Source organism: Triticum dicoccoides, chromosome 1A (assembly GCF_002162155.2).
Source record: "Triticum dicoccoides isolate Atlit2015 ecotype Zavitan chromosome 1A, WEW_v2.0, whole genome shotgun sequence".
NCBI classification, from domain to species: domain Eukaryota; kingdom Viridiplantae; phylum Streptophyta; class Magnoliopsida; order Poales; family Poaceae; genus Triticum; species Triticum dicoccoides.
The window spans coordinates 168,511,783-168,526,930 of NC_041380.1; the positions used below are offsets into that span (position 1 = coordinate 168,511,783).

Here is a 15,148-nt window from a genome sequence, read left to right on the forward strand (position 1 = left end):
TTGATCTTTTAGCCGTGTGCAGTGCCCCCCTCTACAGTTACACACCTTGGTCATATCGTTGTAGTGCTTAGGTGAAGCCCTGCGTCGGTAACTTCATCATCACCATCACCATGCCGTCGTGCTAACGGAACTCTCCCTTGGCCTCAACTGGATCAAGAGAGGGGCGTCATCGAGCTGAACGTGTGCTGATCGCGGAGGTGTCGTGCGTTCGGTACTTGGATCGGTTGGATCGCGAAGACATTCGACTGCATCAACCGCGTTACTAAACGCTTCCGCTTTCGGTCTATGAGGGTACGTAGACACACTCTCCCCTCTCGTTGCTATGCATCTCCTAGATAGATCTTGTGTGATCGTAGGTAAAATTTTGAAATAGTCCATATTCGATTTCACGCCAAACCGGGGATGCTTCCGAGGTGAAAACCATATCAATTAGCTCACTGTGCGGGTAGTGCTTGGATTTTAGGACACGTGCACATAAACTCCCCGGCATGTGTAGCAATCTCCAGGTCTGTCTAGCGAGCAAGGCCTGATTGAAGAGGCTCATATCTCTGAATCCTATGTCGCCTCCTCTCTTCGGTTTGACCATTCGATCCCACGACATCCAATGTACTTTCTTGTGTCCATTCTCCTCTCCCCACCAAAATTCACTGATCAATTTCTCGTACTTATCACAAAAGCCCTGTGACATCTTAAATACCCCCATGTAGTAAGTGAGGAGGCCTTGTAGTACTGACTTAACTAGTGTCTCTTTGGCCACAAATGACATGAATCTCCCCGACCAATCTGTGCACCTCTTGACAAATCTCTCCATGATTGGTTGGAAGGAAGAGTCTTTCATGCGTCCTTTTAGGGTTGGGAGACCTAGATACTGACTCTCAAATAGGCAGTGGAAATCTGAAGGGTCTCCTTGATTCCATGTTGTGTTGCCTCCGGATAGACTTCATTGAATAGGATTGGGCATTTGTTGTTACTAAATAGTTGGCTCGAGCCCTTCTGAAACTTGTGGAGAACCTGCATGATGCACTCTGCCTCTTCTTTACACGCTTTCAAGAAGAGCAAGCTATCATCGGCAAATAACAAGTTCGAAATCCCTGGACTCCCTCTGGCAATTTTCAGGGGCGTAATTTTACCCCGTCGGATTTCTTTGTCTAGCAAACATGATAAACCTTCCGCCACGAACAGGAAAAGGTAGGGGCTCAGGGGGTCGCCCTGCCGGAGCCCCCTCTCGGGTGAGAATGGATTTAGAAGCTCGCCATTGTACTTGACAAAATATCTCACAGATTTTACACATCTCATCACCCATCCAATCTATTTTTTATCAAAACCCAACTTCAGCAAGGCTGCTTCCAAGAAGCCCCAGTCCGCCCTGTCATATACTTTTGCCAAGTCCAACTTGAAGACGCAGTGTGTGTTAGCTGGATGTTTGCTATGTTGAATATTGTAGAAGCACTCAAAGGCAATTGTGGCATTATCCATGATCAAACGACCGGGAATGAAAGCACTTTGATCTCTGAGATGAGCTCATCCAAGTGGGGTGTTAGCCGGTTCACCATACATTTCGAGATTACTTTGTAGAACACATTGCACAGACTTATGGGTCGGTAGTCCTTCAACTGGACAATAATCGTTATATGTTGCACCTTTTCTCCTTATTCTTTTTCTCATTGGATTTAAAGAAGTTTTAGCAACATATCTAATCTATTTTCCTTATATTTTTCCCACATGGTTTTTGGGGGAGACTATCAAGCGGAAGATTTCTCAAGATGGAAGATCTATGTACAAGAAGTTTTCAATGATAAAACATTCAAGGAGCGATGTTGTACAAGGGGGAGTGTTAGGAGTTAAAAGTAGATTAATTAGCACATGCTCCCTCGGTAAACTAATATAAGAGTGTTTAGATCATAATTAAGTGATCTAAATACTTTTATATTTCTTTACGGAGGAAGTACTAATTAATGAATAGACATTAGCAAAGGTTGTGTCCAACCCTGAATAGAAATGTCTCTCCTCTCTCTTTATTGTCAGCGGGCACCTGCTCGGGAGGGATGCCTCTAAACAAGCACCTGTTCGAAGGGATGCCTCCGAACAGGCATCTTCTTCTCACCTCTTTCAGATGTATATATACTTGAGAATCAATAGAAATCAGTACTGATCATCCATTACTTTCATTCAATCTCGTTTTACTCGAACAACCATGGCGGCGATCCAGCGGCTCCTACCGTCCAATGTGCATGAGAACGCAAAGAATCGTGAGTAGTTCTTACTTGCTTCATCCATTCTTCGTGTGCATGTGCCCAAGTGAGTCTCGGTCCTGATTGAATTCAGGTACTGATACATGCATGATCTATCTGGCGCCTCTCTTCTTGTGAGCTGCATCTCGCCGCCCCTGGCTGGCCGCAGCGAGCGCGCGTGCGCCGTCGTCGCAGCTGTTGTCTAATGCCTCGGCGCCATGAATCCCAGACACCCATAGTGACGAACAAGCAGATGGGAACGAAGATCCTTCGATGGTTCTCTTTGTGCGCCCGACAAACAAGCAGATGGGAACGAAGATCCTTCGATGGTTCTCTTTGTGCGCCTCATCATCCATAACCGCCCTGAATGGCCTTCTTCTCTCTATCCGAATGGCCTTCTATCTATAGGTAGAGTCTATCCGTTGATAACGTGTTGTAAGTAATCGAGAGGGAACGAGAGACAAACAAACAGAATGAACTTGTGTAGTCTTTATTGATCATCTTTCACAAATTATATACAAGGTTGAAGAGGCGCCTCCGAAGGAACTGACGCGACGGTTGCTAGAGTTGCAACCGCACGTGAGGGAAATCAGGGATTTCCTGATTAACCGCATGGGTTAATTATCCTTAACAAAAAGGGCAAAGGTTATTTCCTCCCAGTAAAGAGAGACGTGTATCAGATACAGGCCGAATACAAGCGTGACTACCGGAAATGCAATTTGCTCCCAGGAGCACGTGTTCCTCCTGCGAATCAACTTGTGGTTGAGTTGGTTAGGTGGACAGTGGTATCCCGAACCCATCAAGGTTCAAATCCTGGTGCTCGCATTATTCTTGAATTTATTTCAAGATTTCCGGCGATACGCTTTCAGTGGGAGAAGACGTTCCCGTCGATGACGAGGCGCCTACGGTGACTTCATAAATCTCAAAATAATATGCCGGCTCAGTCTCTCGGAGGTGCTTATAGGGATAGGGTGTGCGTGTGTGCGTTCATAGGGGTGAGTGTATGCGCATGTATATGAGCGCTTGTGTCTGTACTGATGTTCAAAAAAAAAGCACGTGTTCCTCCTGTGGAAAATGATTTTTGAAATGTCAAAAAAAACAACAATTTTTTTTGTGTTCTTTGACAAATCCAAATGCTACCTGGAAATTTTTAGGCAAAAAGGTTGCATTTTGGCCTATGCAAGAAAATAAAATTGAACATTGACTGTTACCCAAATTGTCACACCCAAATTTATTTTTTCACCAACAAGATACTGATTCTTCGTTTCGCACGAAAATTGTCAAGCATGCTTGCAACACCAACACAAACATCTACAAAAATTTATGTTTTTTCTTTAAAAATTGCTATGCACCAGGGAGCAAAAACACCTCCCATGTTCTTTTTTTTCAGGATGAAATACAAACGTGATTACACAAACCTTTACAGTGGTATTTACGAGGGAAAATGACAATCCAAGCAGGGGCGCGGGATCATGGCAGCAGGTTAGAGGATGCCCGGTATAAGAGATGGCAGGTTAGAGGATGCCCGGTATAAGAGATGGCGTCCTCGCCAACAATTGATTAATTTGAAGTAAAAATTACAGGAGACTCAAGATACCTTAACTTAGCCAAAAGTGCTCAAACAAAAATCCATATAACAGAACAAAAAAGATAGCTGTTGATAGGGCGGAATAGGAAATGTGTGTGGGAGTGTGGGTGGGGGGTAACCAAAATAGTTAATACAGTCTGTCATACAAAGCAAAAACTAAGGAGTAGGGAGCGATCGCTACCACATTTGCACTGATGACAACTAGAATAAAACAAAATATCACATATCCGAGCCAGCAAGTTGACATGCTTTGTGCCTCCCTTCGGAAAAGCACACCCACGAAAACTAAAGCATCTGAAATGACAGGAAGATTGAACAGGGGAATATTATCATCTCCATTGGAAGAAAAGAAAAAGGTTTGGGTTTACAAAACTTACTGCAGTGATCAAGCTTCAGTCTTTTGCTCTTCTGCTGCTTGGTGATACTGGTAGTCACCTTCCTCGTATGCCTCACCTTCTTCAGGGCCTTCAGGTTCTGTGTTGGGTTGTGCCTGATAGTATTCATGCTCATGTCCCTTTGAGCTTTCAGTTTCATGCCCATGCCCGCCTTGAACTTGATAGCGATACGACCCGTAACTATTGTGTTGCTCATACTGGTTAGAGCCATAATGCTTCCCATAATCAGCCATGCTCCTGTCATGCTTTGGTTCACCATTGTATTCAGAATCCCTATCCTTCAAGTGAGCGCGATCACGTTCGTAACTTGCACGCTCATGATCTCTTTCGCGATCCCTGCCTCTCTCACGGTGACGATCATGAGAGAGGCCACGATCCTTCTCCCTATCATGATCCCTACCACGGTCCCTATCCCTATCTCTGTCCCGACGATCACGGTCACGGTCACGCCCATGGTCTTTTTCCCGGTCCCTTCCTCGGTCCCTGTCCCGAGTCCTGTCCCGATCTCTATGGTGGTGCCTCTCTTCCCTTGAATCACGCTCACGTATTCTGTCATGAGAACGCTCACGGGGATTTTCATCGCGGTCTCTTTCCCGTACCTTATCACGAGACTTCTCCCGATCTCTGTACCAATAGTGAAGTAAGAAATAAGCATTTACACAAAACACTATGCTAAAGCAGAAGAAAGTTTATTTGCTGAAGCTCACCTATCTACACGGGAATCACCCCTCTTAGGTTCTTCTGATCTGGGACGCCCAACACTCGATGGCTCCCTGGTAATCAGAAACAAGCAGCATAAAACAACTAGATGCTCTAACATAAGAGGACAACATTGATAACGCCCAAAACATAACTTCACTGCACTAACAGAACATGCAACTGCCAAGTTAATATAATAGCAATATCAAATTGCAATGTACCAAAATATATTCAATTCCCTTCTGATCAATACTATAGATAAGAAAACAGAGACAAAAGGACAAGAAAAATAAGAAAGAAACATATGACGAAAAGGCTTTGGTGTCGATTAATTCCCAGTCTCACTTGTCACCTCATTCTAAGAATAAATAGAAGCACTAGCTTCCTCTAAGGCATGTCTTAAATAAGAGAATACCTGGCAGGCGGCTTCTGGTCAGCACTTGCACCACAAATTCTGCTTGATCCAAGTCCACCGCCTAATCTCCTGGGACGCCAATTAGGGACAGTTCTACCACGTTCCACATCAACTATTACCCTCTTATTGTCCACTTTTCTCCCATCAGCTTGCTTGTAAGCATCTGGGACATACCAAATTAACATAGAAAATTTAAGACATGCAGCAGGAGTGTCCAACCAGCATACATCTACTGACCCGAAACTTACTTTTCATATCCCGAGTATGCATATACTCTATGAATGCATATCCTCTAGGTTTATTTGTATCCTTGTCAGTTACGAGCCGTACCTGGAAAGCTCAAAGATAGTAATTAAGGACTACTAAGAAAGAGAGTTGCACCAGACTTCATGATAAAGTGATAGTATTTGTTGTCGCTACAATAGTTTGTTAATTTTGCATGTTCTATGTTGCACGACAGACAGGCATAAAGCCTAAAACAGCCGTGCTAACCTTGCATATGTAGAGCTTCCATTATGAGGAGTGAAATCCAGCACAGATCAACAGTTGGAGGAAAAGCAGTCTGACTGATTGGCGTATGTCGGAAAATACGATGATATCCCCTTACCAGGGAACTGGCTAACTATATATATATACAACTGTAGACTTAAATAGTAAATACTATACCAAGTTGCCCTCTCAGTTGTGTGTATTTTGTTCAGCCGTGGCCAAGAAAAGAAAATAGCAGCAACAGATACAGAATTGGTGCTTAATCTTCGGGGCCAAGAAAAGAAAAATAGCAGAAAACAATTACATAATTGGTGCGATTAATAGCAAGCAAGCGATGTTAGTATTAATGAATCTCAGATTAAACTGGCTTACGGAAGATTCAGTAGAAATGACTAATTAATTTACTAGGAAGCAGAAAATTCTGTCTGAAATCTATGTTACTTTATCTGCTTAGCATTAAGTGTGTCGATTTCATAGGTACCTCTAATGCCCCACATTTTTAAAGATGGATAGCAAGGACAGGTTGTATAAAGACCTACAAACAGTCATGTATATACAATAGTGTGTCTTGTGCACCTAGGATTGTGGTGTACCTGGTGCACCTGAGCCTACAAATGACCTCTAAAAGCATTAAAAAGTTCCAACCTTTTATTAACAACATAGACATCACGTGCACATCATGTGGAGTACAAAATTTCAAATAATTGATCTTAGAACAAGAAAAATAAATCCAACTTTGAATATTACCAGATTCAAATATTGAGTAGAAGTACCCAACTTGGCACTATTCACAGCATGACTTCTTTATATCTCAGGCCATGTGTCAAATTCGGATTTAGAAATTTCATGATATGCCATTATGTCTATCATAAATTTCCTTCAGCTTTTGTATGACTTTTAGATGAATACATGTTAAGTCACACGATTAAAATTTTGCCTACAGAATCTAATTAATATTTTATTTGTTTAGCACACAACATCAGCTACTGAAGGGTGGTCACAAAATGTATGCATCCACATGCAAAACACAACAAATACAGTACCAGCCTTGGCTTCTATACTCCCTCCATTTCACAATGCATTGCACATTAGTTTTGTCTTAAACCAAACTTTGTAAAATTTGGCCAAGTTAGTAGAAAAAAAATATCAACATCTACAATCCAAATAATCTCTCCCACTTGAAAAATACAAAAGGTTCCGTCTTACGTTACTTCTTCCGTGCTGTTTTCGGTTTTCCTGATTTTTTCTCTCGACCGGTTTTGCTTAAGAACTGCCTTAACTGCACCACCTCTTATCGACTTAACAAATAAAAGCATGTTTTGTTTGGTACGCAAAATAGTACTGATTGAATTGGCAGCTAAAATCCATTTTTGGTATGTAATTACATTAACAATAAAATGGCAGATAAATGACGGTGATTGCATACAAAATATTGTCCACCCCACCCCCCCAAATGCAACGCACGGGCAATTATCTAGTCTAGTAAATATGAAAATATATTTCATGATGGATCTAATGACATTTATATTGTGTTGTGATTGTCGGTACTTTTTGCTACCAAAATTGGGTCAGACTTTGTACAAAACTAATACGCAAAGTAGTTTGAAATAGAGGGAGTACTATTTTTGCAAAAAATGAAATAAAAGAAGAGGCGCTTCATTATTTTCCACCAGGAAAAAAATAAAGAACACCTCAAAGGCTCCAAGTAATTTTCCGAGAACAACGACGAGAGCAAACAGAAGTAAGTTCATAGGCAATCCTTGGGAGGTGTGGGAAGCTTCTAGCTCTGTGTGGTAGCTAAAATAGGCCAAAAGTATAACGCCGTGTGTCCAAAAGTCACCTTGGCACACAAAAACTACAATGAAGATATATGGTGACAGCGGACCCACTGTTTCCTTGAGATTTCACCCCATGACGGCTTGCTGATCACAATAACTGAACAACACACACTTCAAAGAGGAATAACTCCACCTGTACTGGGATTTACCACATGCACCTACCCTTTTAATAGGCCCATAGGCTTCAAACTCCCGCTTAACCCTGCTCTCAGATGTCTCATAATTCTGCGGAGGTTGAAGAAGTCAGTGAGCACTAAGTTACAGACAGAATATAATGCCCAGCAGTTTTAAAAGGAATGACCAAGCAAATACTTACAAGTCTTGCAACGAAGAGTGTTTTGTATGGATCTGAAGTGGTATTGGGGTCACTTTGTGGGTCATCTATGTTTGAGAAAAATGAGAAATGATGTTACAACATGAATCATCTGAAACAAGGAGTAACATTGCTCAAAAGGAACTCACAGTTCTGAAGCTCTTTGGCGACCTTATCTGCCCCTTGCTCAAGCTTAAGTTTCCTGATTCTATCCTTCTTTTCGGCCTATATGCACACAAAAAAACAAATTTGGGAACGAATGGCAAACTGCATGAAAATAGACAGAAAATACACTTGACGCACTTTTAACAAGATCAACAAGATATTCAATTGAGGTAGTGCTACACCGCTTTCTCAACACTGGAAACAGTTCAACCAAACTCTTGCTCAGATGCAACATGTCTTAGTAATACCAGGCATAGTTATAAGAACCAGAAACTACTTTTTTGAGTTGTTCCACTGGAACATGTTGAAAGTGTGCAAACTTTTCGAGCGCATAAAGTTATAAATTTCACATATGTAATAATACAGCACCCTCATTATTCATTGTCAGCAACAACTGCAATGGTCCACTGTCATGTGGGGCACGTCTTACAGACGTGGGCCGCGCGGCCAGGAGCAGCCGACGGCCGCATCAGGCAAGGCGCAGGCTGGACAGGAGTCCTGATCCGGGCACATTAGTTCCTAGACTAGTTTATTTCGTATAGGTTTCTAGTTTGTTATTAGCCCATGGGGCCTTTATATATCAGATAGTTAGCACCCTTTAGGGATAAGCAATAAAGTTATTTCCTTCTATCTTCCCCTCCCGCATCATAGAGCAGCCAGGCAAAAACCCTAGCGCTCCTATCCACCGCGACTACGAACTACGTAGTCGAGGTCCTGCTGTCTTGGGCACCGAGGCCCTTGACAACTTGGTATCAGGTTCCAGGCGATCCTCCTCCTCGTCCACGCTCCATCCGCCGGCCGCTTTCCCCCCTGTGTCCGCGCCCAGCTCCCCGACATCGCCACAATCCGCTGCCGCCTCGGTCACTTCCGGCATGGCAGAACCGACCACCGCAGATCTGGCTAAGATGATCGAGGCCTTGACGGCCACGGTGATGTCCCTGCAGTCGTCCGTCACCGCACTCCAGAAGGACAAGTCCTCCTCTTCGTCCAGCGCTGCCGCCGCCCATGATGGGCAGCACCACAATGATCGGCCGCCCAGGTTCCAGAAGATGGACTTCCCCAAGTTCGACGGCAAGTCTGATCCGCTCGCCTTCATCAACAGATGCGAGTCCTTCTTCCATCAACAACGGATCGCCGAGGAGGAGAAGGTGTGGATGGCGTCCTACAATCTCGAGGGTCCTGCCCAACTATGGTATATGCAGGTCCAGCGCGACGAGGGCACACCTCCGTGGCGCCGCTTCTCCGAGCTGCTCAATCTCCGCTTCGGGCCACCGCTGCGCGCTAACCCGCTGGGCGAACTAATGGCGTGCAAACGCACGACGTCCGTCGTCGACTTCCAGGAGCGGTTTGAGGCACTCCTCCCCCGGGCAGGCACCTTATCCGAGACACAGAAAGTGCAGATCTTCACCGCGGGACTCCAGCCACCCCTCAGCCTCGACGTGGAGATCCATAACCCACAGTCCCTCGCCGTCGCCATGAGCCTCGCCCGCAAATTGGAGCTGCGCGACCAGTGCGCGCTTTCCGCCGCGCCACCGGTGCGTTTTCCACAGAAGGGCATCCTGCCGACACCAGGACCACGCCTCGCGCCCCCCGCTCCGGCCCCACCAGCCGCACCTCAGCAGGGCCACAATCTGCCGGACGGACGCCCAATCAAGCGTCTCTCCCAGACAGAGATGGAGGAACGCCGTCGCCTGGGCCTTTGCTTCAACTGTAACGAGAAGTTTGGCAGGGGCCACAACCGCGTGTGCCAGCGCATCTTTCTCCTCGACTTAGCGCCGGACGACGACGACGACGACGCGGCCTCCGCCACTGATGATGCATCACGGGCCGACCCTCAAATCTCGCTCCACGCGATCGCCGGCGTGCGCACGAGTGAAACCATGCAGATGCAGATTACTCTCGGAGGTGTCTCCCTCCTCGCCCTGATCGATTCAGGCTCCACCCACAACTTCATCGCCGAAGAGGCGGCCGCTCGTGCTACGTTACCGCCCCCCACCACAGAGAAGATGCGCGTCACGGTGGCCAACGGCGAGCGCGTTCCGTGCCAGGGCGCGTACCGCGTCGTGCCCTTCCGCATCGGCCACGAGGAGTTCGCGGAGGATTTCCTCGCCTTGCCGCTCGCGGGCTACGACATCGTCCTGGGCACGCAGTGGCTGGCGTCGCTCGGACCGATCCTGTGGGATTTCCGAGCCCTCTCCATGACATTCTGGCGGCGGGGCCATCGGGTGTGCTGGCACGGCATTGCAGGACCGGACGGGCCAGCCCTAAAATCATGCAGCGGCCGCGACTTCCTGGACGCCATCATCACCGAGTTCGACGGCATCTTCGCCGACCCCTCCGGCGTGCCACCGCCCCGCAGCCGCGATCACGGCATCACCCTGCTACCTGGTTCCGCCCCGGTGGCCGTCCGTCCGTATCGATACCCGGCCACGCACAAGGACGAGCTGGAGCGTCAGTGCGCCGCCATGCTCGCCCAAGGTATCATCCGTGCGAGTTGTTCCGCATTCTCGTCCCCGGTACTGCTGGTCCGCAAGGCCGACGGGTCCTGGCGCTTCTGCATCGATTATCGCGCCCTGAACGCCATTACTGTCAAGAATGCGTTCCCGATTCCGGTGGTGGACGAACTCCTCGACGAGCTACGGCACGCTCGTTTCTTCACCAAGCTCGATTTACGTTCCGGCTACCACCAGGTGCGGATGCGTGCGGAGGACATCCCGAAGACAGCTTTCCGTACTCATGACGGCCTCTACGAGTTTCTGGTGATGCCGTTCGGACTCTGCAACGCGCCGGCCACGTTCCAGGCCCTCATGAATGATCTGTTGCGGCCATACCTGCGCCGTTTTGTTCTCGTCTTCTTTGACGACATCCTCATTTTCAGCGAGACATGGGCTGACCATCTCCGACATGTGCGCACCGTCTTCACGGTCCTGCACCAGCACCGGCTCTTCGTCAAGCGCTCCAAATGCGCGTTCGCCGTTGAATCAATCGCATACCTGGGTCACACCATCTCCGCTGCAGGCGTGGCCATGGATCCGGAAAAGGTGCAGGCAGTAGCGGACTGGCCGCAACCACGCTCGGCGCGCGCGGTTCGGGGCTTTCTCGGCCTTGCGGGGTACTACCGCAAGTTTGTCAAGGACTTTGGCGTGGTTGCCGCGCCCCTGACGGCCCTCCTTCGCAAGGATGGTTTCTCTTGGTCGCCGGAGGCGGCAGCCGCTTTTACCACCCTCAAGACGGCAATCACCACGGCTCCCGTCCTCGCGTTACCGGATTTTACACGGCCGTTCATCATCGAGTGTGACGCATCGACGTACGGTTTCGGGGCCGTCCTTCTTCAGGACCACCACCCGGTGGCTTTCTTTAGCCGGCCAGCCGCGCCACGTCACCGTTCCCTGGCAGCGTATGAACGGGAACTCATCGGCCTGGTGCTCGCGATTCGCCATTGGAGGCCATACCTATGGGGGCGTCAGTTTGTGGTAAAAACGGATCATTACAGCCTCAAATTTCTGCTTGACCAGCGTTTGGCCACCATCCCGCAGCATCATTGGGTTGGCAAACTCCTGGGATTCGACTTTACGGTGGAGTACAAGGCAGGTAGTACCAACACGGTGGCGGATGCACTTTCCCGCCGTGACACGGAGGAGACGTCGATCATGGCGGTCTCAGGGCCTCGTTTCGACTTCATCAATCGCCTCCGGCAAGCGACGTCCACTGATCCGGCGCTCGTCGCACTGCGGGAGGATATCACGGCAGGTGCGCGGCAACACCCTTGGGCGCTCTCCGACGGCCTCGTTACTTTCAACGGCCGCCTCTACATTCCGCCGTCATCCCCGCTACTCCAGGAGATTCTCAGTGCCGTGCACGATGATGGGCATGAAGGCGTCCTGCGCACATTGCATCGTCTCCGCCGCGATTTCCACGCACCTAACCTTCGCAAGACGGTGCAGGAGTACATCCGCACTTGCGGTACTTGCCAGCGGTACAAGTCCGAGCACTTGCACCCCGCTGGGCTGCTACTGCCGCTGCCGGTACCCACGGGCGTGTGGACTGACATCGGCATCGACTTCGTGGAAGCGCTTCCTCGAGTAGGCGGGAAGTCTGTCATCCTCACCGTGGTGGATCGCTTCAGCAAGTATTGCCATTTTGTGGCGTTAGCCCACCCATACACGGCAGAGTCAGTGGCACAGGTGTTCTTCGCTGAGGTTGTTCGTCTCCATGGCGTGCCGCAGTCCATGGTCTCTGACCGCGACCCCGTCTTCACCTCCGCTTTTTGGCAAGAGCTCATGCGCCTCACGGGGACAAAGCTGCACATGACGTCAGCATTTCACCCGCAGTCGGATGGTCAAACGGAGGCTGCTAACAAGATCATTGTGATGTATTTACGGTGTCTTACCGGGGATCGTCCCAAGCAGTGGCTCCGGTGGCTTCCCTGGGCTGAGTACATATACAACACCGCCTACCAGACAGCAACCCAAGAGACTCCGTTCAAGCTTGTGTATGGCCGTGACCCTCCCACTATTCGCTCTTACGAGCCCGGCGACACACGGGTGGCTGCAGTGGCCAGGAGCATGGCTGAGCGCGACGAACTTATCGAGGACGTCCGCTATCGTCTACAACAGGCACAGGCGGTCTATAAGTCCTACTACGACAGACGTCATCGGGACATTCGGCATGAGGTGGGCGATTGGGTTTGGCTTCGCCTTCGACAGCGCGCCGCGTCCTCTCTCAACTTGCCAACCAGGGGCAAGCTCAAGCCACGATTCTATGGGCCGTACCGCATTTCAGAAGTGATCAACGACGTGGCATACCGTCTTGAGCTTCCGACACGCTCGCGCCTCCATGACGTGTTCCACGTGGGCCTCCTCAAGAAGTTCTTCGGCATTCCTCCAACTACACCGCCGGGATTGCCTTCGATCCACAACGGGGCGGCTGTTCCAGAACCAGAGCGCGTGACTCGTGCGCGCCTAGCACGCGGCGTTCGCCAGCTACTCGTCCACTGGAAGGGTGAAGCAGCTTCGTCAGCTACATGGGAGGATCTTGACAGTTTCGTCGAGCGCTACCCCGCTTTTCAGCTCGAGGACGAGCTGCTCGTCGAGGGGGGGAGAGATGTCATGTGGGGCACGTCTTACAGACGTGGGCCGCGCGGCCAGGAGCAGCCGACGGCCGCATCAGGCAAGGCGCAGGCTGGACAGGAGTCCTGATCCGGGCACATTAGTTCCTAGACTAGTTTATTTCGTATAGGTTTCTAGTTTGTTATTAGCCCATGGGGCCTTTATATATCAGATAGTTAGCACCCTTTAGGGATAAGCAATAAAGTTATTTCCTTCTATCTTCCCCTCCCGCATCATAGAGCAGCCAGGCAAAAACCCTAGCGCTCCTATCCACCGCGACTACGAACTACGTAGTCGAGGTCCTGCTGTCTTGGGCACCGAGGCCCTTGACATCCACTAAGTGCTCAAGTGCACTGTTAACAGAACGAATTGCGCAATCTGAGGGAACACCTTTTTTTTCATATCGCAAAAGTGTTAGGTTTAAGTTTAATGTGTAGAGACAGGCAAAATTTATCCTCTGTTCTTTTCTCTCGCCACACAATTTCAGTTCCACTTAAACACTCACTAAAATCCCGGTTAACAATTATTTGAGCCAGAAAACGTCCTGCCAACCTAAGTAGAGTACCTAGCAGTGCATCATTGGCGTCTACTGTAGTATGCTACTGTATGACTATGATCAATTGGCCAAACATTGGAATAAGTATCGCTTGCAATACACAAACATTAGCAAAAGGCAATTCCGAGGACCAAAGAAGCCATACCTTAGTCTCACACGTTGGGACAGGCGGCGCATACTCTGGGTCGCCAGGCTCGGCAAACCGCGACACAAACTGCGCCATCCCTTCAACCAATCAACAACAGCAACAACAACCATCGACATTCAGGAAGACAGGAACTCAATCAGTCACAGATAAATTAAGCCACTGATCTCGGCAGCCAGCAGTACCCATAGATGTGCGGGATAGGAGAGCAGTAATCGATCGCTTACCCGTGTAGGCCGGCAACTTGCGCTTCTGGACGGGCGGCTTGTGCTCGAGCATAGGCCGCGCCTCGAACAGCTTGAGCAGGTTCGGCGTGAGGCCCGTCGGGTGGCCCTGCCCCATCTGTTCCACAGAAACCAACCAGATCTCAGATCGAAATCAAGCAAACGGAGACGGAGAGGAGAGATAGGGTTGGCTAGGGTTTAGGGCGGGTTACGAGCTTGAGCTGCTGGACGTTGGCGCGGGGCACTCCCTTTGGGCGGCCCTGCGAGCCGCCGTCCGGGTTGCCCCGCGTCATCGCGCTGCCGTAGTCGCCCATCGCCGCGGCTTCCTGCGGCGGCCGCGAGGGGTTTGCGGGTTTGGGGAGAGCGAGGGAGAGGGGGAGAGGGGTAAGTCGAAGTGAAGGGCGTTGCCACAGTCGTCACAACCGACTATACCTGGCCAAACGGGCCGGCCCGGCACGGGCCGGCCCGGCCCGCCGTAAACGTGCCTGGCACGGCACGGCCCGTCTCGGCACGAATAATAACCGGGCCGTGCCGTGCCGGCCCACGGGCGGGAGCTAGCAGCCCAGGCACGGCACGTAGTCTACATGGGCCGGCACGCGGCACGCCCAGGCACGCCGGCCCGTTGGAGGACGCTGGGCCGTCTGGCGCGATTTTTTTCTTTTTCTTCGCAATACCTCTGAAAACTGCAAAAAAAAAGCCAAAAAAATTAGAAAATTGCAAAATCTGGTAGACTATTATGTGAGATAAATCTAGAGTTTTATTAGCACATATACATCATTAAAACTCCCATCTAAAAGAATAAAAGAATACAAGACATACTCTATAATTACAAAAGGATAAAAAATACAAAGACTACACTATAACACTACTACTACTTAGATTCAAGCACTAATAAAATACGCATGCACTATGAAAATATTAAACATATTAGGGTATTCGATATTTATATAGGACATATATATTTATATTTTTCAAAAAAATA

The 15,148-nt window shown here is 49.0% G+C and overlaps 1 protein-coding gene across 1 annotated transcript; it reads right to left on the reverse strand.

Moving 5' to 3' along the window:
* Positions 1 to 3,760: 3,760 nt before the first annotated feature.
* LOC119368829 (U1 small nuclear ribonucleoprotein 70 kDa-like) lies at positions 3,761 to 14,551 on the reverse strand. The gene is made up of 11 exons (XM_037633974.1): positions 14,379 to 14,551; positions 14,170 to 14,284; positions 13,943 to 14,022; positions 8,118 to 8,193; positions 7,972 to 8,036; positions 7,818 to 7,880; positions 5,577 to 5,658; positions 5,329 to 5,491; positions 4,922 to 4,987; positions 4,197 to 4,838; positions 3,761 to 4,113 (listed from the first exon to the last, which is right to left on the reverse strand). The coding sequence occupies exons 1-10, from the start codon at positions 14,478 to 14,480 to the stop codon at positions 4,205 to 4,207; spliced, it is 1,446 nt and encodes a 481-aa protein (XP_037489871.1). The 5' UTR covers positions 14,481 to 14,551; the 3' UTR covers positions 3,761 to 4,113; positions 4,197 to 4,204.
* Positions 14,552 to 15,148: the final 597 nt, after the last annotated feature.